The 23,399-nt window shown below is 35.0% G+C and overlaps 1 protein-coding gene across 8 annotated transcripts in view; it reads left to right on the forward strand.

Annotated features, from left to right (window-relative positions):
- ADGB (androglobin) overlaps positions 1-23,399 on the forward strand; it is a 162,014-nt gene that overhangs the window by 40,947 nt on the left and 97,668 nt on the right. For all 8 annotated transcript variants that reach the window (XM_042940023.1, XM_042940028.1, XM_042940029.1 and 5 more), the window contains 4 exons: positions 11,080-11,219; positions 13,755-13,841; positions 20,893-21,122; positions 22,831-22,971. In XM_042940023.1, the coding sequence (XP_042795957.1) occupies positions 11,080-11,219; positions 13,755-13,841; positions 20,893-21,122; positions 22,831-22,971 (598 nt within the window). The remainder of the gene's footprint in view (positions 1-11,079; positions 11,220-13,754; positions 13,842-20,892; positions 21,123-22,830; positions 22,972-23,399) is intronic.

Genomic DNA, 23,399 nt, shown 5'->3' on the forward strand with positions numbered 1-23,399 from the left:
CCAGCTACATGATTTGCAGAGCCCCTTGGTCAAAAATGATTGGGAATTTCAATATGGTGATAGCAGCACTTGAAAAAAAAATGGCACCCCTCTAAGGGTGAGGTTCCTTGTGACTGTGCAGGTCATATACCCATGAACCTGGTCCTGGTCACTTAGGAAGAATGTTCTTGAATATTTGAGGAAGCAGGAAGTATGAAAAGTTAACCAGCCCAGTCTGTATTTCTAAAGAACATGACTTTCCCCTCAGTAAGCCAGAACCATCTACCCTTCCTGGGGTGGAGAATGCTGAAAGGCATTAGGAATTAATAAGATCATGGGGCGCGGCTTAGTCAGTTAAGCTGCTGACTCGGCTCAGGTCACTATCTCAGGGGTCTCCAGTTCAAGTCCCACTTGTGGCTCTCTGCTGTCAGCACAGAGCCTGCTTCTGATCCTCTGTCTCCCTCTCTCTCTGCCCCTCCCCTGTTCTCTCTCAAAAATAAAATGAGACTTTTTTTTTTTAAGGGAATTAGTGAGATTGTTACAGCAGGGACATAAAAGTAAAGAAGGTAATATTAGCCTCTGATATCTAAAATAGGATTTTTGGTGTTTTGATATTCACAGCAAGGTGAGAGACTTTGAAAGTCAAAACTTTGTGAAGAGAGAAAATGACTTCCTAAATGCCTTTATCTTCCTTATTTACCAGTCAGGAGGCAGATTTGGGGGACAAGACTCTGAAGTTTTAATGTACACCGAAGAATGACAGTAAGGATACACCATGGATAGGGCTGAGGGATTATAGACAGAAGGTAAACATGGGAAGAATGGCAAGGTCAAATGCCCAGTATTGGCTCCCCTCTCCCCACTTTCCACACATTTACTTAAACTGAGGTGGGAGGGAGTTCAAAATTATTAAGAATTATGGGGCGCCTTGGTGGCCCTGTCAGTTGAGTATCCGACTCTTGATTCTGGCTCAGGTCATGATCTCACAGTTTGTGAGCTCAAGCCAGGCATCAGGTTCTGCTCTGGCAGTGCAAAGCCTGCTTGGGATTCTCTCTTACCCTCTCTCTCTGCCCCTCTTGTGCTCACACACTCTCTCTCTCTGAAAATAAATAAACTTCAAAACGGTTATTAAGAATTGCAAAGGAGCATCAGCAGAATAGTAAACCAACCCTGTTAGTTTCTTTCTCTCTGCTTCCTGACATCCTTCCTTCTTTGGGAATTTCCTTCTATGTGAATTTGCAACATTTATTAACACTACATTCCGTTTTACAGTAAAACTGTGACTTATTTCTCTTTAACTGTACTGATTCCTCATAGGTGCAAACCCACCTGTATTCAGAATTAAAACAAAAAACAAAAAACAAAAAAACGTAGTCCAACTTGGAAGTTTCAGTCTGATCCAATCATTTGAGCAGGCTAGACAAGGTAGCCCTTGAGGGAAGAGGGGCGTGGTGTCCAGTGGCTTCTTCTGGTTCCTCAGTGGTCTCATCTGACGAATGGCTTGCAGGGCTGTTGCCAAACTGTTGAGCCCTGAGATACAACTTTTTCCACATGAGTTATTTTTGTAGGCAGTTTGTTGGCACTTGTCGCGGACATGCAAGGCCATGTTCTCCCTCTGAGGCTGAGAGAAAGCTTTACTGGCTCTCAGCATTTCTAGATCCATTCACCTGGCCCCATGGACCCTTCAGGGTCCCTTGCACACAGAGGCAAAGAGACCACATCCCTCAAGAGAATAGACATCAAATATGTCATGGAATGAATACAGGTAAAGAGAAAATGTGGTAATTGTGTAGAAGAAACTAGCAAAAGTCCTGACAAATGGTAGATTTGCAACACTATTGCTATTCTTCTTTCTTTCATGTATTCCTTCCTTCTCTCTTTCCCACCCCTACCACCTTCCACCACGAAAGCCAGAGGAACAGATCCTTCCTCTTTCCGCCTCTCGCTAGAGCCAGGGGGAAAGCATGTGATCAGCTTACCTGGTGCTCACTTGCCCAACAACCGCTCTTATGTGAGGATGTGAGGGTGGAGAGGATGTACATAGATGGTGGCAATGCTGTGTCCCATGCTCCTGCAGCGCGGCCTGGCTGTGCATCTTTTGCCCAAACTTGCTTCGTTCCTGCCAAGGTCTGATGTGCAGTCCTCTAGTGTCCCATCAAATCTGTGCATCTCTTACATACTTCTTGAATTGCCCGTATTTGCCTATTTATAAAACAGGTTATTCAAAGTTTTGTCACAGAGCTCTAAGTATTCTTTTATTTGTGCAGAAAATCACAAATGTGGGGGTAGAGGAAGTGCTTTGAAATTTGTCTTTTAACTTTGTGTCTTCTACCCAATGGAGGCTTGTAATTTTTATGTAGTTGATTATGTCATTATTTTTATTAACTAACTCTAGGATGTTTATGTTATTTAATGTAAGATATCATTATCTCAAGAACATTAAAAAAAAAACCCTTATATTATCTAGCATTTTGGGCTTTTTTTTTTTTTTTTTTAATTTGGGTCTTTGATTTGTTTATCTACAGTGAGAAATGAAGACCTGGTTTCCTTTTTGTCCTAAAATTTCAGTGAATTGCCCCAGGATTACATATTGAATGTTGTACTTTTTATCCACTAATTTTATTTTGTTTATTTAAAAAAAATTGTTAATGTTTATTTATTTTTGAGAGAGACAGAGACACAATGCGAGCAGGGGAGGGGCAGAGAGAGAGGGAGACACAGAACCTGAAGCAGGCTCCAGGCTCTGAGCTATCAGCACAGAGCCCGATGCAGGGCTCAAACCCATGAACTGTGAGATCATGAACTGAGCCGAAGTTGGATGCTCAACCAACTGAGCCTCCCAGGTGCCTCTTATCCACTAATTTTGAAAACTACTTTGATCATACACTGCATTCCAATGTGGACTTGTGTTTGTTTTTGGACTCCATTTTCTCCTGCTATTTTTCTTGTCCTTTTTAAAATACCATATCACTTTAATTGTTATGGATTTACAGTATGATTTGATTTTTTAGAATAAGATCCACCTAATATTCTTCTGCTTCAATATTTTCTTGGCATGCATGCTTTTTAAATAAACACTTTAATTGGTATTTATCTTTGAACACATATTTATAATTATGTATCCTTTATTCTATATATAAAAGGGTTTAGTCCTCATCATCCTGCTACAGCTTGTCTTCTCTTGATTATTGTACTTTCATTCATCTTTCATTCAATCGGAATGTGCATTCCAAATTTATATTCACTTAGAATATATATGTTATATATTTTGGGTAACTTTAAATATTGTGGTCTATTTTCCTTTATATATGATTGCTATATGAATGATAATTTGCTTACATATAGAATACTTGGATAATACTTTTTTTGTTTGTTTGTTTTAGAACACAATAGCCAATGCCTGAGTATCTTCTAGTTTCAGTGTTAAAGACACTTGTTCTGAAGCTTTCACTCTCCACTGTATCTGAAACCCTCGCACTTTATCTCACCTGCTTTTGCTTCATTTTTCCCCATAGCACTGTGTATGGAACATCCAATGCCCTATCCTCGTAGTAAATTCATTACTATGTGTAACAAATATATAAGAAGCTGTTACCGTCTAGATGCTTTCTATTCAGGGATTTTGCTTAAATATATATATTTTATATTCATGTATTGATCCAACCTAGTTTTTCAAATTGTTGAGGTATAAATGACACACAGTGTTTACATTAGTTTCAGGTTTATAACATAGTGATTTGATAAGTTTGCACATTATGCTGTGCTCACCACAAGTGTAACTACTGTCTGTCACCATCTAACACCATGACGATACCTTTGACGATATTCCCTGTGCTGTATCTTTTATCCCCATAACTTATTCATTCATAACTAGAAAACTGTATCTCCCACTCCCCTTCACTCATTTTGCCCATTTTCTCCCCCTCCCCTCCAGCAACCACCAGTTCTCTGTATTTATGGGTGTGTTTTTTTCTTTTTCTTTTTTTGTTTATTCATTTGTTTTTTAGATTCCACATATAAGTGAGATCATATGGTATTTGTCTTTCTCTGACCGACTTATTTCACTTAGCATAATACCCTCTAGATCCATCCATGTTGTCACAAATGGCAAGATCTCATTCATTTTTATGGCCAAAAAATATTCCATCACACACACACACACACACACACACACACACTCACAACCCCCCCCCCCCCACACACACACACATGCACACTATATCTTTATCTCTTCATATATCCATGGTCAGTTGGGCTGCTTCTATATCTTGGCTATTGTAAATAATGCTGCAGTAAGCACTGGGGTGCACGTATCTTCTCAAATTAGTGTTTTTGTTTTCTTTGGGTAAATACCCAGTAGTAGAATTATTGGATCCTGTGGTATTTCTGTTTTTAATTTTTTGTGGAACTTTCATACTATTTTCCACACTGGCAGCACCAATTTATATTCCCACCAACAGTGCATAAGGGTTCTCATCCTCACCAACATTTATTATTTCTCGTCTTTTTATTCTAGCCATTGTGACAGGTGTAAAGTGATATCTCATTGTGACTTTGGTTTGTATTTCCCTAATGATTAGTGATGTTGAGCTTATTTTCATGTGTCTGTTGGCCATTTGTATATCTTCTTTGGAGAAATGTCTGTTTAGATCCTCTGTTCATTTTTTAATTGGATTATTTGTGGGGTTTCTGGGTTTTAAGTTGTATAAATTCTTTATATATTTTAGATATGATATATTTTGTATACCTTATTAGGTATATAATATATGAGCATTTTCTCCCATTCATTATGTTACCTTTTTTTACGGCTTCCTCAGCTGTTTCAAACTTTTTTGGGGGGATGTAGTCTCAAAAGTTTATTTTTGCTTTTGTTTCTCTTGCTTTAGGAGACCTATCTAGAAAAAGTTTCTATGGCTGATGGCGAATAAATTACTGCCTATGGTTTCTTCTGGGAGTTTTATAAATTCAGTTCTCACATTTAGGTCTTTAATCCATTTTGGGTTTATTTTTGTGTATGGTAAGAAAGTGGCCCAGTGTCAGTTTTTGGCATGTAGCTGTCCATTTTTCCCAGCACCATTTATTGAAAACACTGTCCTTTCCCCATTGTATATTTTTACCTCTTTCATAGATTAACTGACCATATAAGTATGGATTTATTTTTGTGCTTTCTATTCCGTTCCATTGATCTATGTGTTTATTTTTGTGCCAGTGCCATACTGTTTTGACTACCACAGCTTTGTAGTATATCTGAAATCTGGGACTGTGATACCTCCAGTTTTGTTCTTCTTTCTCAAGATTTCTTTGGCTATTTGGGGTCTTTTGTGGTTCCATACAAATTTAAGTATTTTTTATTCTAGTTCTGTGAAAAGTATTATTGGTATTTCCATAGGGATTGCATTGAATCTGTAGACTGTTTTGGATAGCATGGACATTTTAACAAAATTAATTCTTTTAATCTATGAGCATGGAATAGTTTTCCATTTGTTTGTGTTGTCTTCAATTTCTTTTAAATGTTTTATACTTTTCAGAGTACAGACCTTTCACCCCCCTGATTAAGTGTATTCTTAGGTATTTTATTCTTTTTGGTGCAATTGTAAATGGGATTATTTTCTTAATTTTTCTCTCTGCCACTTCATTTTTAGTATACAGAAACACAACTGACTTCTGCATATTAATTTTGTATCTTGCAAGCTTACTGAATTTACTTATTACCTCTAATAGTTTTGTGGTGGAGTATTTAGGATTTTCTGTGTACAGTATCATGTGATCTGCAAATGCAACCTACAGTTCTGTTTGTTAGGCAAATACACAAGCCAGGTTATAATACTCTCCTGCTGGTTTTCTCTACTTTGGTCCATTCTTTGAAATGGGAATTGCAGTCCTTGAAAGAACATAGAGTACTGATAACAGTGATAATAAATAGATAGATGCAATTTTTAAATGACAAAAACAAGGACTTTGTTTTCTCAGAGACTGTATTCATGGGATTGAAAGATGGCTACCTGGTATTCTGGTTGAATAGAAACTTGTATCTTATAAATATATGAAACCCAGTATTTATAATTTATAGCAACAATGGGATCATATGATACTTCTTGTTCTATAACGTATTTTTTCCCTAACTACGGGCATTATTTACGCTAATATATCAATCTACCTTGTACTCCATTGTTTGAATGTAATGATAATTATACATTTTTTGTTAATTTCTTATTGATATTTAGATTATGACCAGTGTTTTACCAATACAATTCTGTAAAATAGCATTTATGTGTATATATTTTTGCCCACTTATGATTATTTTTCTGGGATTTCTACATGTGGAACTATTCAAATATATGCAAATTCTTAATTTTCATAAATATATCCACTTTGCTCTTACACTTTATTTTTTTCTTTTTCTTTTTTTTTCTTACACTTTAATTTGTGTGCAATTTATATTTGATATAATTGGGATTTAAGTCTGTCATTGTATTATTTGCTTACTCTGTTACTTCTGTTATTTATTTATTTTTTTGTGTCTATTTCCCTATTCCTGTGTGTTTTCTTGAACATTCTTTGGGATTCCATGTTGAATTATCTCTAGTGTTTATGACTGTATCTCTAAGCATTACTTTTTTTTCTAGTGGTTGCTCTAGGGATTAAAATATACATACTTAGCTTATCACAGTCTAGTAATATCAGCATTTTACCGCTTAAATTAGAATATAGACCCTTTACCACCATTTGGGTCCCTTTACGCCTTTATAACATAATTGATTAGATGTTTTTATACATATTCAGAACCTTTATAAAATAAATGTTGCTTTCAAATATCAAATATAATTTTAAAAGCTCGAGAAGCAAAGAATACTTTATTGTATTTAGCCGTATGTTTGTATGTTTCTTTACTCTTTCTTCACTCCTGATGTCCTAAGATTTCTGTCATTTCCTTTTTTTTTTTTTTTTTTGTCTTGCTTTCACTACCCTTTTTATTTATTTTTTTTCTTCTTTCTTTTTCACCATCCTTTCTTAGTCTTCTGGTGACAAATTATCTTAACTTTCTTTTATCCGAAAATGTTTTATTTCACCCTAATTCCTAAATGGTATTTTCACTTGATACAGTGTTGTGGGTTGGGCAGGCCTTTTTCGTCAGCATTGAAAACTAGTCTGATACTTCCTTCTGGCCTCTGTGGTTTCTGGAGAGCGATTTGGTGTTCTTTTCTCGCCAGCTAGCTGGTTTCTGGCTTTTTTCTGTGTCTCCAGTTTTTAGAAGTTTGAATTTAATGTGTCTGGGTGTAGATTTCTTTGAGATTATCCTCTCTGGGATATGTTGAGCTCCTTGAACCTGTAGGGTCATGTCTTAAGAAAATTTGGGAAAGTTTTCAGTCATTACTCATTTAAATATTTTTTCAGCCCCACATTCTTTTTCTCATTTTGGGGGGACTCTGATGGCATGCATGTTATATCTTCCTTCACTGTCTCACAGGTCCTTGAGGTTCCTATCATTTGTAAAAATCTATTTTTCCTGGTTGTTCATAATTTCTATTGACTTAAATTCCAATTCACCAATTTCTTTCCCATTTGCGTTCTGCTATTGATCTTTTCCTGTGAAGGGTGTTTTTTTTTATTTCAAAATTTCTGTTGTTTTTCCTCATATTTTTTATTTCTTTGATAAGGTATTCTATTTTTTATTTGCTTCAAAGAATATTCATAGTTGCTTCCTGGAGCATTTTTATGACATCTGCTTTAGATTTCTTAACTAAAAATTCTAAATTCCCTGTCATTTTGGCACTGTACTCTGTTGACTGTGTTTTCTCATTGAATTTTAGATTTTCCTGGTTTTTGCATGATGGGTAATTTTGGACAGTTTCCTGGACATCTTTAGTGTTATGTTGTATGACTGATTGCTAATTAAATTTTTTATTTTAGCAAGTAGTCAACCTGTTTAGATTCAGAGTGCACATCCTGGCTCACTTTTGTGGGCTGTGCTTCATGTGTTGATTTGGTTTATAAAGCCTGTGCATTGCTACTCTGCTCTGTCACTCCTTTGTTGTCCCATGATAAGACTTGATCCCGCAGTGTCCTTAGCACTAGCTGAGGAGGGGGAGGTGTACTGCTTCATCCCTGCATGGGTAGAGTGTGGAAATAAGACTTCCTCCAACAGGTTCTACTTATGCAGAAAGCACTTCCTCTTTATTGCGGGAGGTTGATAGAAGTCACAATTCTGCCCGCTGACTCCACTGGGAAGAGAAACTGCCCTGTTTACTTCAGGACAGTCACAGAAGTCAGACTTTCACCCTCAGGCCCTGTATGGGAAGGGCACCACCTGTTACTGGGCTGAAGGTGGGGGAGTGCTGTTAGGGTTCTATCCTAATCTATATAATTATGTTCATTCAGATACGTGCTGAAATCTCTGTCCGCTGATTGCTCCTTCCTTGATCTTTTGTAATTGTGATTGATGCTATTAATTAAAAAAAAACAAACAAATTTTTTAATGTTTATTTATTTTTGAGAGAGAGACAGAGCATGAGCAGGGGAGAGGTAGAGAGAGAGGGAGACACAGAATCCGAAGCAGGCTCCAGGCTCCCAACTGTCAGCATAGAAACCCACTCGGGGCTTGAAATCATGAACCATGAGATCATGACCTGAGTCAAAGTCATATGCTTAACCGACCCTGCCACCCAAGCCCCCCCGAAAATATTTTTTATTATCCCTTTAGCATGGTCTTAGGAGGCAGAGGATATAAATATATGTAGCCATTTAGTTATCTTGACCTAGAATTCAAGTGTGGAAAATATTAAAATTTGAACATGACTATATTCTAAAGTAACTTAGTAATGTATATTTATACTAATAAAGGCAGCATCCTTCTTCATAAATGTGCTAAGTAATTAAACATTTTGATGGTCATTTCAAATTATGCGGTGCTAACACAGTAAACTCAGTAAAAACTGCCCCATGTACATCTTTTACATGCAGGTAAGAAAAAAAAGTGTAAAAATGTTTCAGTGTTGGGCACCTGGGTGGCTCAGTTGGTTGAGCACCCAACTCTTGATTTCGGGTCAGGTCATGATCCAAGGGCAGTGGGTTTGAGCCCCTCATTGGGTTCCATGCTGAGCATGGAGCCTGCTTAAGATTCTCTCTCTCTCTCTCTCTCTCTCTCTCTCTCTCCCTGTCTCTCTCTCTTTCTCTCTCTCCCTCTACCTCTACCCTGCACTCTCTCTCGTGTTCTCTCTCTAAAATAAAATTTCAAAAATTTCAGTGTTCTAAGATAAAGTCTCAAATAAATAAAGTCAATGTTCTACGATGAGGTCTCATATATATAATATTTATATGTAACATTTATATTTACATATATAACATTTAATTTCTTCATAAACTTTAAGGAAGCCACCAACCAAATTTTAATATGAAAGAATCAAAAACTCCCAGGAAAATTGTTATAAGTCTAGTCAAAGTGTGTTTTTAAGTGTAATACTGAACACTTATCCCTGTGTATTTTTCATAATAGCTCTTCTGAGATGCAATTCATGTACCATGCAGTTCGATCTATTTAGACTATACAGTTCAATGGTGTTTAGTAATGAAAGCATTCTCAATTGAAATATATTATTGATCAGCTGTAAGTAGATGATACTCATTGAACTGGTTTAGCTTAAGTGCTTATGTCTGCTTTAAAACATTTCTTTCGTGGGGACCCAGTTGGTTCGTTCAAAATTGTTCTCATATTACTAGGTTTCATTGTGGTAAAATATATGTACCATAACATTTGGCATTTTGAATGTTATAAATGCACAATTCAGAGGCATTAAGTATTCTTACAATGCTGTACAACTATCACCACTATCTATTTCCACAACTTTTTCATCATCCCAACTGGAAACTCTGTACCCCTTAAACAATAATCTTTCATTCCCCTTCACCCCCAACCCCTGGGAACTTCAAGTATGCCTTTTGTCTCTGTAAGTTTGCTTTTTTCCAAATATGTCATACAAATAGGATTAGAAAATATTTGTCCTTTTGTCTCCGGCTTATTTCGTTGTGTATTCTTTTGGGTCATGTCATTTGAAATTAGGAGAGGGAGTGGCTATACACATAAGTTTTAATCCTGTCTTGCCCTATATAATCCGTTAGAGAAGAAAGAAAGACATGAAATCACTAAATAAGGCAATATGAATTCAGAGTTACTCATCCCATACAAAGAAATCATGCCCCTATTGCCCCTATGTACTGGGAAGACTAGTGTTTGTTGAATCTTTAGTTCAGATGTCACCTTCTTGTGAAGACTGCATAAGCAATATTTGTCATACTTGCTTTTCTGGTCCTAGAGCACCATGAAAATATTGTTTTATGTTATTTGCATATATGTCTCCTGTCACTAGACTCTAAGCAATTCACTGCTATAGGCCAGGTGTTAATGCAGACTTGGGGTTCACAATGCCTGCATCACTGCTGAAAATATTTCTTGGGCAAAAGAATAAATTCATAATAAAATTTTGCATGTAAAACCAAAGTTTAAAAAATATTTGAGTTCATAACCATTAAAGTTACCATTTGTCCCAAACTTTTAACTGTGAAGTAATATGCATACAGGTAAATATATAATCCTTTTATTAAAGTATTAATTAACTTCATGTTAAAAATTAGATCTTTAATTAGGAGTAAAAAGGATTCTGGTAATTGGAAGTTTAAAGTCACTGAGTCTATCAGAGTGAACAATGATTACTTATACTTGGAGAATTTGTGTTATGATTATGTTGTTATTTAATTATGACCAAACTTATCCATGGTTGTATAATGTTTTGGTTCTGCTGTTTGAAACACTTTGATCTACTGCATTATATAGGGTGGGCGCCCAAGAATGTGTCTATAAGGTTTCATCAATAATGACTGTTGATATAGATAAATAAAATAAAATAAATTAAATTAAATTAAATTAAATAAAACAGCTAAAATTCTCAGCCACAGTAGTATTGAAAACCAGTGCACCAGTCTTTAGATGTAAGAAGGTAAGGCAAAATTATGAAAGGAGTAAATAATAACATCAGTAGTATACAATAATATATGAGAAAAATAATGTAAATCACTAACTGTACATTCCTTTCTTCTCATTTTTAGGGTTGTTGGAGAAAGATAACTATTGATGACTTTCTGCCTTTTGATGAAGACAACAATCTATTGCTTCCAGCCACAACCTATGACTTTGAACTCTGGCCAATGCTTTTGTGTAAAGCTATCATTAAGCTGGCAAATGTTGAGTATGTAGACAGAAGAACTGTCACTCGCATGAAAACAAAAAGACAACAAAAAACTATACATCTATATCACATAGCTTCATTAAAAAAAAATCTATTTAAAATAGCTTTCTTTCCAAACACTGTAAACGTTTTGATATAAAAATACCAAAACCACTAGTTTGAAATATTGGGTTATCCAGCAATAAGACAAAATTCTCCCAAGAGAAAATACTCAAAAATTATTCTATATCCAGTGCTTTCTTACGATGAATAGAAGGTGATCGTGAAAAATAGTGTTTCACCTCAGCAGGAGAAAAAGGTTGTTTTTGTAGGGGGAAGTACTCGTTCATCTAAACAGCGAATCATGTACACTGGAATCCAGTTAAAGTTTTAGGTTCTGTACATGCAGCAATAATTTATAATCTTGAAAACCTGAGCTCTTCTGAAGGATAACAATGTTTTTGATACCCTCCTCAAGATTTTGGTAACACTGCTCCCTTTTAATACATTTGTGATAAAAACTTCTTCCATTTGCTTCAATATTCTTGTGAAATCTGCGTATGTCTTCCATGCTTGCATGTCTTGTCCATCAACATGTATGAGATGTGTCTGCCACATTCATCCTCTTGGCTCCCACCTACAGAGACCTTAGGTCAATGCCTCCCCGCCCTAGCCATGCAAAAAGAATCTTAGATGCTTGAGTTGCAAAGGCCTGGCAACTTTGTATCATTGCTCCGTGGGGGGGATTCTCACCTATACTGAGCCGCCTTGAATTTGATACCCTTCTCCCTCCTGCAGGGTGTGACAGCATCTCATTGTCAGCAGGATGCCTTCGGGCTCCAACAGACCACTGCAACCCTTTGCTCAGCCTCCTCCCCTTCTGTTAACAGAGCTCTGTCCATCAGAAGGGCACTCCAGTTTGGTTTTTTTGTCTGGATTTTCCTTTGGCTCAGCTTCCTTTGTTCTTTCCCAAGGCTACACAATAAAACCAGCCACTCCGCTGCCATCCTAGACAGATCTCTTTTCTCTCACCAACCTTCGATCTTCTGTTCAGAATTTGTTTCACCAAGCTCACAACTCTTAATTTCAATGATTAAAAAAAAAACAAAAAACTCAGCCCAGATCTTTTAAAGTAGCTGAATAGAACTGAGTATTCACGCTGGTGACAACCGCGTTTGTTTGTTTTGAAAGAAAATGATGTTCCTAATGTTCCTAATTCTCAGACCTAACTTGAAGTTCTGAGAACTGGAGCTGAATTAATGGCAGTGAAGCGCTAAATGGGTGACCTGGAAAATTGGAGTGGTATTTTGTCTTTCTTAAAGCTATAGTTCCATAGAATTTTAGAGCCTCCTAAGAAATAGAACTATTGCTATTTTAAAAAATCAATAAATCCAGCTTAGAAATAAAGGACCAGACTAAATGTAAGACATTTCTTAGGCATTATAGTGGCTACCTGTATACTTGTGGTACAATTTATACTTGTCTCTGCACTTTTTTTCTCAAATTTTATAGTATATAGCAATTATTTTAATATGAGTTTTAGCTTTCTACATTAAAAAATTAACGTGTAGTAAGTATTTCACTATCACTGTGCACTACGCAAAGGAAAGAACACTCTTCACATGAGGTATGCAGGCACTTCCTAAATATGATTATTCATAGTTTAGACTGTGAACTTTCCCAGGAGAATTCTGGTATCTGTGACATGTGTAGGCACATCAAAATTCATAACGTCTGAGTAACAAACCAATAAAAGTTTATAGATGTTAGAACATGGGACTAAGATAGTAAGATTTCTTTCTGAAGAAGAGAACACGTCTGGTCAATATCATTAATCCCCTCCATTGGCACGTGGTAAACTGCCAGTGTGACTCCTGGCCAGAACAGGGCTGTGGCATTTCTGCGTCTCTGCAAATAGACCAATCACTTTGGGGGGAAAAAGGGACTAAAATGAGCAGAGTGGTATTGGGTCATCACACTCTCCTCTGACTTCATGCTATGGTGGCAGATCTACTCATTTGTATCGGATAGAAGAGATACTTGTCATCTCTCTGAGATTATCTAAGGACTAAATTAGGGCTATCTGATGTAGCCTTGACCTGCTATGTATGAGACTGATTTAGTACCCAGCCTCATGGGCATCCTGGAATAGGAGCTAACATCGGAAATATAAAAAGACATGGTTCTATTTTGTAAAGAATATGATGGTATATCGAATATATACAATGTATATCATCTAAATTTATATACTTTATAACATATATTTGAATATGCTTTGTGTATATGACATGAATGTTAACATATCTTTTTAAAATAAGGCGTATAGCGTGTTTTTAAAATAAACATGAACTTTTAGATTGGATTCCTTTAAGCGCTTTAACAAAACGAATCATCTGGCTGTTGGAATAGTATTTTCTTCTACTGTAACATATAAGCCATATGACCCCTACATTTATTATTATATCACTGCTTATTAAAGATTCTCGGTGCTTATATATCTCTTTGTGTATGTTTTCAAATGTTATTAACTATGCTATTGCGCATTTGCTTTTTTAGCATCCATGTAGCCGAGAGGAGAGAATTAGGGGAGTTCACGGTGATTCATGCGCTTACCGGATGGTTACCAGAAGTGATTCCTCTCCAGTAGGTTTTACCATTAAGTTCTTCATATGTATTTTTCTTTCTTTCCCAGTAATGTTTCTTTAACTAAAGTATTATTAAGCTTTCAGAAAATTTAAAGAACATCTCATATTTTACAAAACGTTTGTGAAAATAATATTTTAGTGTATTAATATTTTATAGTATTATACAAACTTCCTTGAGAATTTCAGGATAAATTCTGTTTTTAGAAGAATACTGTGAATTTAATATATAAATATATGAATTACAAATATTAAAACCATGTTATTTATCATGTTAGCAGGTGTCCCTTTATACTTATACAACTACTAACCTTACTTAATACAGAAACATATGGGGGCCCTAGGTGGCTCAGTAGGTTAAGCATCCACCTCTTGGTTTCAGCTGAGATCATGATCTCACGGTTTGTAAGATCAAGTCCCTTATTAGGCTTTGCGCTGACATCGCAGAGCCTGCTTGGGATTCTCTCGATCCCTCTCTCTCTCAATTATACTATAAAATTTCAATTTTATGTATACATATAATTTTAAATGAAAAGAATAGCCCTCTCTAGCCCATAAAGGCAACTTGTAATTAGCCACACATATTAGGAAATAATTAATAGTAATAAAATACCTGTTAGGCATTAGGAACACTAATATATTATTTCTAATTAAAAATCACAATCCTGAAAATATTATCTCATATAATCATTCATATAACCTCATTAGCTGGATATATGTTATTACAAATGAAGAAACTGAAGCCCAGAGTGGTCGAATACCCCAAAGCTGTGTACGTTGTACCTGGAGGAGAAAAAAATATATATCTAAGTCTTGTTGGGTCCAAAGCCCACAGTCTTTCTTTCCTGTGATTCTAAATATCTGTCTATGTCCAAACTAGAGAGGCCATTTAATGTAATGCTTACTTAAAATTTCACGAGTACTTTTATTTCGTACATAAAGGTTATAGACACACAATTTGGTTATATTACCATTAATAGTAGAAATTAATCAAGTCGGGGCGCCTGAGTGGCTCATTCGGTTAAGTGCCTGACTTTGGCTCGGATCATGATCTTGTGGTTCATGAGTTTTTGCCCCACATCGGGCTCTGTGCTGACAGCTCAGAACCTGGAGCCTGCTTAGGATTCTGTGTCTCCCTCTCTCTCTGCCCCTCCCCTGCTCACACTCTGTCTCTCTCTGTCTCCAAAAATAAATAAATGTTAAAAATTAAAAAAAAAAGAAATTAATCAGGTCAAAGTGCATAGAAAAACATTACATTGATACATCTGAACATATCATCAATTCAGATGTTGTATTTTATAAGAAGATCAAATCCATAGTTCAATTATCAGTTTGGATCATCTCTGATCTTTGACTGATATTGGGAAGCTACTGTTCTCAAAGGGTCCAGGTTAGAGGAGATTGAATTTGGTCCCTAGTAACTTGGATCTTACCATCTAAAGCATCATTTCAGCAGGATAAATTAGCTATTGCTTGGTTCAAATAAAAATATCTGCAGGGAAAAAATGGAAGTATAGATCCCTTCCTCAAAGGACTACTTTCCTGAAAGGAGAGATAATCTTATTATTATTTTTTTAATCTTAAGGAAAGGTCTAGACAACACTCTTTTGGGTTGTCTCATGGGAAAATCCTTTTTTGATACCTAATAAAACAGAGTATTTCTTGACATTATATGGACAATATTAGTGGAGAGAGGTAGAGACAGAATGAGGTGTAAAAGTATGGGCTTTTCTAAATTTTTATCTTCAGTGTTGATGGAATGTTTATAATTTTGCTTAATTTTTCCTGCATGGAAGTGAATAAAGATAGCAGGGACATGAAATCATCAGAAGTCCATTGGAGAACAGTACAGAAATAGGAGATCAAAATCATTCGCAACTAGAAAATTAGTCAAAAGAATTGTGAATTGTCTCTTGCCAGAATCATACACTGAAATCATATATGAAAATTGAAAAGTATTCATCTATTTTCAGAATTATAAGGAGACCACTTTAAAATTAATAAAAATGTTGAGCAATTTTAGATGTCCAATTTGCATGAATTTATGGGTGCTCATTTCTATGAAAATGAGGCAGAAAAGCTTGAGCTCAGGAATCAGAACTATATAGCTAGGTTTATGTTCCTACACTTTCAATTTCAAGCTATGTGAATTTTGCAAGTAATATAACTTTCTTTATATGTAAAATGAGAGTAAAATGACCTATCCAATATGGTTGTTCTTAAGATAAGTGAGTAGGTGATAGAAAAAATACTAATGTATGGAAGAGACATAATTACTATAAGTTTCTTTCTCTGTCTAGTGACTGTCACTAGATTATTTAATATTATCTAGAAAGATATATGGTAGTTAGTACTCAATCTTTGCAAATGGGGAAAAGTCTAAAGAAGAGTGAGACTGACCCAAACATTCAAATTTATCAATTTTCTCCTAAATACAACTGAAAACTAAAAGATATACACTGTCTTTGATGTATGTATATCACAATTTGAAGAGTATTTTCCTATGAACATTCTGCTGCATTATTCATATAATTCTAAACTACAATTATACTATAAAATTTCAATTTTATGTATACATATATAATTTTAAATGAAAAGAATGTCATGAAATAGTATAAAAAAGAGTGTCAAGAAACGTTTAAGTTGAAATATGGAAGCAATGGCCATCAGCCGAGGATGCTGGTAGGGGTCAGAGAGGGCCTCGTGGAGTGTTCTGAGTTGGTCTGGGCCTTTACCGTTGGCTGGATTTGATTGAAGGAGAGGAAGGAGAGAGGCATTGAAGGCGGGAGAATGATACTGTCAGAGCCACATGGTATGTTCAGGAGTAGAATATTTCTGTTGCCAGGAAGGATTTGAGTGTGAAGAGAAAGACTCAGGGCCTTGCAGTCACATTCATGGTTTTCCATGGTTGTACATGGTCAAGGAGAACTAGTGTTGACTACTGGAACCTTTTCCCACGTGAAAATCAGCTAGGAGGAAAGTGTTTTGTGGCATTTCCAACAGACACCTTCCCTTCCACTCTCCTGAGGGAGTACCAAAAGGAGGCACTGGTCTACGTGCAATTATTGGCCTTGCCTCTTATGTTTTCCTTCCACTCGTGCAGTTTTACCATCTGAAAAGAAAAAAGAAACCTCTTAACTCTCCATATAATAATAGGAACATAATCAATGATATGTCTGAGAGGATGTAAGAAGACAATTTCAAATGAGGAGAATATTTGTTTCTTGGCACATTTCTCTGATGTCGGCGTAGTTCATCCGGAATAGAGCACTTTGCTACCTCGCTTCTTTAAGCTGAAATCTGATTGACATATAATTTCCTATTAGTTTCAGGCATACATTATGGTGATTCAACATTTTTACACATTACTAAGTGGTCCCCGTGATGTCTAGCTACCATCTGTTATGATATAGTTGCGACAATATCATTGACTGTATCCCCTATGCCGAACAGTGCCTCACCATGACTTATTTTTATAACTGGGAATTTCTACTTAATCCCTTCACCTACTTCATCCAACCCCTAATGCCTCCGCCTCTGATAGCCAACAGTTTATTTCCTGTATCTACATGTCTGTTTCTGTTTTCTTTTGTTTGTTTTGCGTTTTAGAGTCTACATGTACATACATACAGTTTTCATCTTTCTCTGACTTATTACCTTTAACATAATACCCTCTAGATCCATCACGTTGTGCACAAATGGAAGGATTTTTATCTTTTCTTATGGCTAAGTGATGTTCCATTGTATATATATGCCACACCTTTCTTATCCATATCTTGCGTCTTGTACATAATGCGCAAGAAACAAAGGGGTGCACATATCTCTTCATATTGGTGTTTTCCTTTTATTCAGATAACCCAGAACTGGAATTTCTGGATTGTATGATAGTTCTTTTTTTAAATATTTTGGAGAAATTCCATCCTGTTTCCCATAGTGACTGCATCAGCTTACAATCTCACCAAGAGTGCATAAAGTTTCCTTTTTTTCCATATCCTCACCACAACTGTACTTTTATTTTATTTTTTGTATAACAGTCATTCTAACAGTTATGAAGTAAAATCTCATTGTGGTTTTTGTTTACATTTACATGATGATTAGTGATGCTGAATATCTTTTAATGTACCTATGTCTTTTTTTGGGGGGGGAGAAATTGTCCAGTCAGATCCTCTATCCATTTATTAATTGAACAGTTTGGGTTTTGATGGTTTGTTTGTTGCTTTTGAGGTATATGAGTACTTCATCTATTTTTAACTCCCTATGAGATATAAGATTTGAAAATATTTTCTTGGGTGGCTCGGTGACTCAGTTGGTTAAGCGTTCGACCTCGGTTCAGGTCATAATCTCACAGTTTGTGAGTTTGAGCCCCGTTTCAGGCTCTGTGCTGACAGCTTAGAGCCTGGAGCCTGCTTTGGATTCTGTGTCTCCCTCTTTCTCTGTCCCTCCCCTGCTCATGTTCTCTCTCTCTTTCTCAAAAATAAATAAATATTAAAAAAAAAAAACAACTAAGAATATTTTCTTCCATTCAATAGATTGCCTTTTCATTCTGTTGGTCATTTCGTTTGCTGTGCAGAAGCTTTCCAGTTTGATACAGTCTCACTTACTTGTTTTTACATTTGTTGCCCTTGTCTTTGGAGTCAAATCCAAACAAAAACAAAAATGACAATGTCAAGACCAATGTCAAGATGCCTATGTTTTCTCTAGGAGTTTTGTGGCTTTAGGTCTTACATTCAAGTCTTTAATCCATGATGAATTGATTTTTGTGTATGGTGTAAGATAGTGATCCAGTTTCATTCTTTTGCATGTGGCTATCCAATTCTTCCAACACCATTTCTTGAAGAGACTATCTTTTTCACATGGTGTATTCTTGTCTCTGTTGTCATAAGTTAATTGACTATACACGGGTGGGTTTATTTTTTCGCTGTCTATTGTGTTCCATTGATCTAAGTGTCTGTATGTCAATAGCATATTGTTTGATCATTATAGACTTAGAACGTAGTTTGAAATCAGGAAGTGTGATGACTCCAGCTTTGTTCTGTCTCCAGTTGCTCTGGCTATTCAGTTTTTTGTGGTTCCACACAGTTTTTAAGATGATCCCTACTTATGTGAAAAATGTTAGAATTTGAAAGGGATTGCATCAAATGATTTTGGGTAGTGTGGACATTTTAACAATCTTAATTCTTCCAATCCATGAGCACAGAATGTCTTCCCATTTATTTGAGCTTTCTTCAATTTCTTTTATTAATGTCCTATAGTTTTCAGTGTACAAGTCTTTCAGCTCATTGGGTAAATTTATTCCTAGATGTGTCATTATTTTTGATGCAGTTATAAATGGGATTGTTTTATTTGTCTTTCTGATGGTTCATTTAGTGTATAGAATGCAACATATTTTGTATATCGATTTTGTATCCTGCAACTTAACCTAAGTCATCTATTAGTTCTAACAGTTTGGGGTTGTATCTTTTGGATTTTCTACATATATTAGGTCATCTGCAAATAGTGACAATTTTACTTCTTCCTGTCCAATTTGTATACCTTTTATTTCCCTTGTCTACTTGTTCTGGTTAAGACTGGCAATGCTATGTTGAATGAAAGTGGTGAGAGGTAGCATCCTTGTCTTGTTCCTGACCTTGAGGAAAAGATATATTTTTCATTATTATGTTGAGGTATGTTCTCTCTAAACCCACTTTGTTGAGAACTTTTACCATAAATGGACGTTGTACTTTGTCAAATGCTTTTTCTGCACCTATTGAGATGACCTTATGGTTTTTATCATTCATTTCATTAGTTTGGTGTATGACACAGATTTGCAAATATTGAACCATCCTCACACACATCCCTGGGATTAATCTCACTTGTTCATGGTGTATTATTCTTCTAATGTATTGCTAAATTTGATTTGCTAATATTTTGTTGAGGATTTTTGCATCTATGTTCTTCAGAAATTTTGGTCAGTAATTTCCTTTACTTGTGGTGTCCTTGTCTGGTTTTGGTATCAAAGTAATGATGGCCTTGTAAGATGAATTAGAATGTGTTCCTTCTATTTTTTTCACAAGAGTTTGAGAAGAATTGGCATTCATTATTCTTCAAATGTTGGTAGAATTCACCAGTGAAGCCATCTCATCCTGGAATTTTGTTTGTTGGGATTGTTTTGATTACTGATTCAATCACCTGCCTAGCAATTGGTCTGTCCAGATTTTTTATTTCTTGATGATTCACTCTTGGTAGGTTGTACATTTCTAGGAATTTATCGATTTCTTCTAGGTTGTCTGACTTGTTGTCATATAACTATTTATAGATTGTATTGTGATCCTTTGTATTTCTGTAGTATCAGTTTTTATTTGAGTCTTCTCTTTTTCTTGGTGAGTCTAGCTAAAGATATTTCAATTTTGTCCATCTGTTCAAAAAACCGGTTCTAAGTTTCATTGATTTTTTTTCTATTGTATTGTTAGGCTCTATTTCATTGATTTCCACTCTGATCTTTGTTATTTTCATCTTTTTATTAGTTTTGTATTTTGTTTGTTCTTCTTTTCTAGTTCTTGAGGTATAAAATTAAATTGAGATATTTCTTGTTTCTTGAAATAGGCATTTATTGCTATGAACTTCCCTCTTGGGGTAACTTTTGCTGCATCGGTATGGTTTGTTTTTTTGTTTTTTTTCTAATTCAGCAGATGTATAGGAGTCACTCAGCTAGGTTTTTTTGTGTGTTGTTTTTTTTGTTTTTGTTTTTTTTTTCCAAAGGAAGTTGTTCCATATGTAGTTACAGGTTTGGTGTGTCATGGGAATTGCTAAGTTCAGAATCTTACACCACCATTTGGAACCAGAACTCTGTTCGGTCTCTTTGCATCAGCAAAGCCCAGCACACAGTGGGTACTCAGTCAAAGCATGTTGGATGGATAAATGTATCTATTTGAAGTAACTATTGAAATTTGAAGTAACTATTGAAATTAGTCTTGTGAAATTGTCAATTGATTTTTCTGTCAGTAATTTCTTGATGATCAATGGTGGAGTAAAAAGTTCAATTTGGAAATTCATGTTGGTGTGTTTTATTTAAGCCCAGGATATACGGACAAAGTTTGGGAGCTCTTGAAAGAAATATTGCCTGAGTTTAAGCTGTCAGATGAGTCCAGCTCTGAAAGCAAAACAACTGTTGTAGATACCAAATTAAAAGAGGCAGGGAAAGAAGTGAAGAATGGCAAAGAAATGAAAGATGGCAAAGAATTCAAACTTGACACTTCAGTGACAGCATTAAAGGCACCTGAGAAAAGTGACAAAGTTCCAAAGGGTAAGAGATTTTCTATTACAATGCCATTCAACATGACTGTTATATATAAATGCTTTACAATCATTGCTGAATTTAATGACTTTTTATTGTCATTGTCATTTACTAAGTGTTATGAAAATAATTACTATCCTTTCTTTGTAGAATTTTAGGACTAGTAATGCTGTTTACTATATGGTAGTTATTGTTCCATATTTTACTGTCTTAAAAATCAAAGGCAACTATATATTTTGATGATACTGATAGTATAGTGTTAATATAGGAAGAGACATTAAGTTTTTAATCTCCATCAAACTCATCTACCTTATATGTTATATGTAGAGTGGAATGGACCAAAACAACAAAAGAGAAAGTTGTCCTGTTTTTGTCTTTATTGCCCCCCACCAAGAAAATGTGAAATAGACACAGATTATGATTACCTGACCATTTATTGCAAGGTAGAAGTTCAAATTTTAAAATAAAATAATTTCAAGTTATTTTATAAAGTATAAGATCATAAAATAAGAAATATATTGAATAATTATTTATTTTATATTTTCTAAAATATTTCACATAGCTATGCATATGAGCAACAAAGCTTTTACAGTAAAGTAGGATTAGATATTCTAGAATATACTTAGCTTTTTTTATATACCTTGATAGCCTTTATAATGATATTTCAAATAATTGTTTTATAAAATATTGACAATTTGTTCAAATTATTCCTTATCAAGATTTTATCTACCAACATTTACCACAGAGAAACTATTACTATAAATGTTCCTTAAAAACATACCAAGATCAAGTATGTGAGTGATATCTGCTTATCATAAGCCCTTCTTTAAATGACCTAGTGTGTATTAGTTTATGAAAGAAAGCAAACCAAGAAAGCTGATTAAATTTGTTTCATGCAATATTTCTCAAGTTAATTTGAACTTAGAAGACTTTTTGCATGTATCACAAATTAACAACTGTCCATCCATCCATTAAAATCTACTACTTGCTGAGTAGAGTAACAATAAATGTTCCAAGAGTTAGTGATAACTCGGTGAAGAAAATCAGATGTGGAGCTTAGCTCCTAGCATTTATGATCTAGTGAGAGAGACTAATGTTAATTGAAAAAAAAAACAAACAAACAACTCTAACCATATACTTGGACATGAGACCTGAAGGGAAATTCAGAAAACTACAGGAATTCGTATTTAGTCTAGGGCATCAGGGTAAAATTCTCTAAGTAATTTTGAGCTAGGTTTGCAAGGATGAGAGGGATTTCTTGAGAAAGATGAAGGTATGTGGAGAGAAGAGTATTCTACGTGGAGGAAACAGCAGATAGAGAGCTTATGATATAGTAGGAGGAATAAAAATACTAGCTTTACTCTAAAATGAGAAAATTAGCCAGAATTATATATAATATATAATTATATATATTAATTAATATGTATAATGTAAATTATATTCAAATGATCATCTCCACTTAATACAAAATTATGTGTAGTCAATAATAAATAATTCTGCATGTCTTTGACAGTGCATTGTCAATTTTCACTTTTCTCTTGCTTTATTTTGATGTTTCTAATTAGAGATGAGTAGTGTTTTGGGAAATTTATGGCTATTGTTTTATATTTAAATAACACTACTGTTTTGGCTTCCTTTCCAACATAATAACTGAGTAAGTAATATAGTTTGAGGTTTTATAGTTAGAAGATTTATTATATATTTTTTAATGTGTTAGAAAAAGCAGATACAAAAGACCTTGGGAAGAAGAAGAGTAAAAATGGAGACAAAGAAAAGGAAAAGGAAAAATTCAAATGGTCACTTCATGGTTCAAGACCCTCATCAGATGTACAATACTCTCTGCAGTCTCTGTCAGATTGTAAGCTTTCAGTCTTCCAGAATAATACCTATTTTAGCTGTTTCCTGAAATGTTGGAAAATTTTGAATTGTAAAAAGTTGTAATACAATGTGGGAATACAAAAATGTGGTTCCTGTTCAATCATATCTAAATAAGCTTGTTTCAGTTTGCCCATAATTGTTAAACTCTCAAATTGGTATGCATATTGGGCAAAGTCTTACATATGCGACAGAGGCCAAGTTTGTCCAAGTTTTTATGGTACAACAGTCATAGAAGGGTTTGCAAGGAGAGAGACATATACTAATAAATAAAGGTATATGTTATATATTAACATATCACAAATAATATGTTATATATTGTTATATATAGTATAATATATAAAATTTATTATACTATATAAGATATAATATATGACACATATTATATAAGGTCCATAAATATCAATGTAT

This window comes from Panthera leo, chromosome B2 (genome assembly GCF_018350215.1).
Source record: "Panthera leo isolate Ple1 chromosome B2, P.leo_Ple1_pat1.1, whole genome shotgun sequence".
In the NCBI taxonomy this organism is placed as follows: domain Eukaryota; kingdom Metazoa; phylum Chordata; class Mammalia; order Carnivora; family Felidae; genus Panthera; species Panthera leo.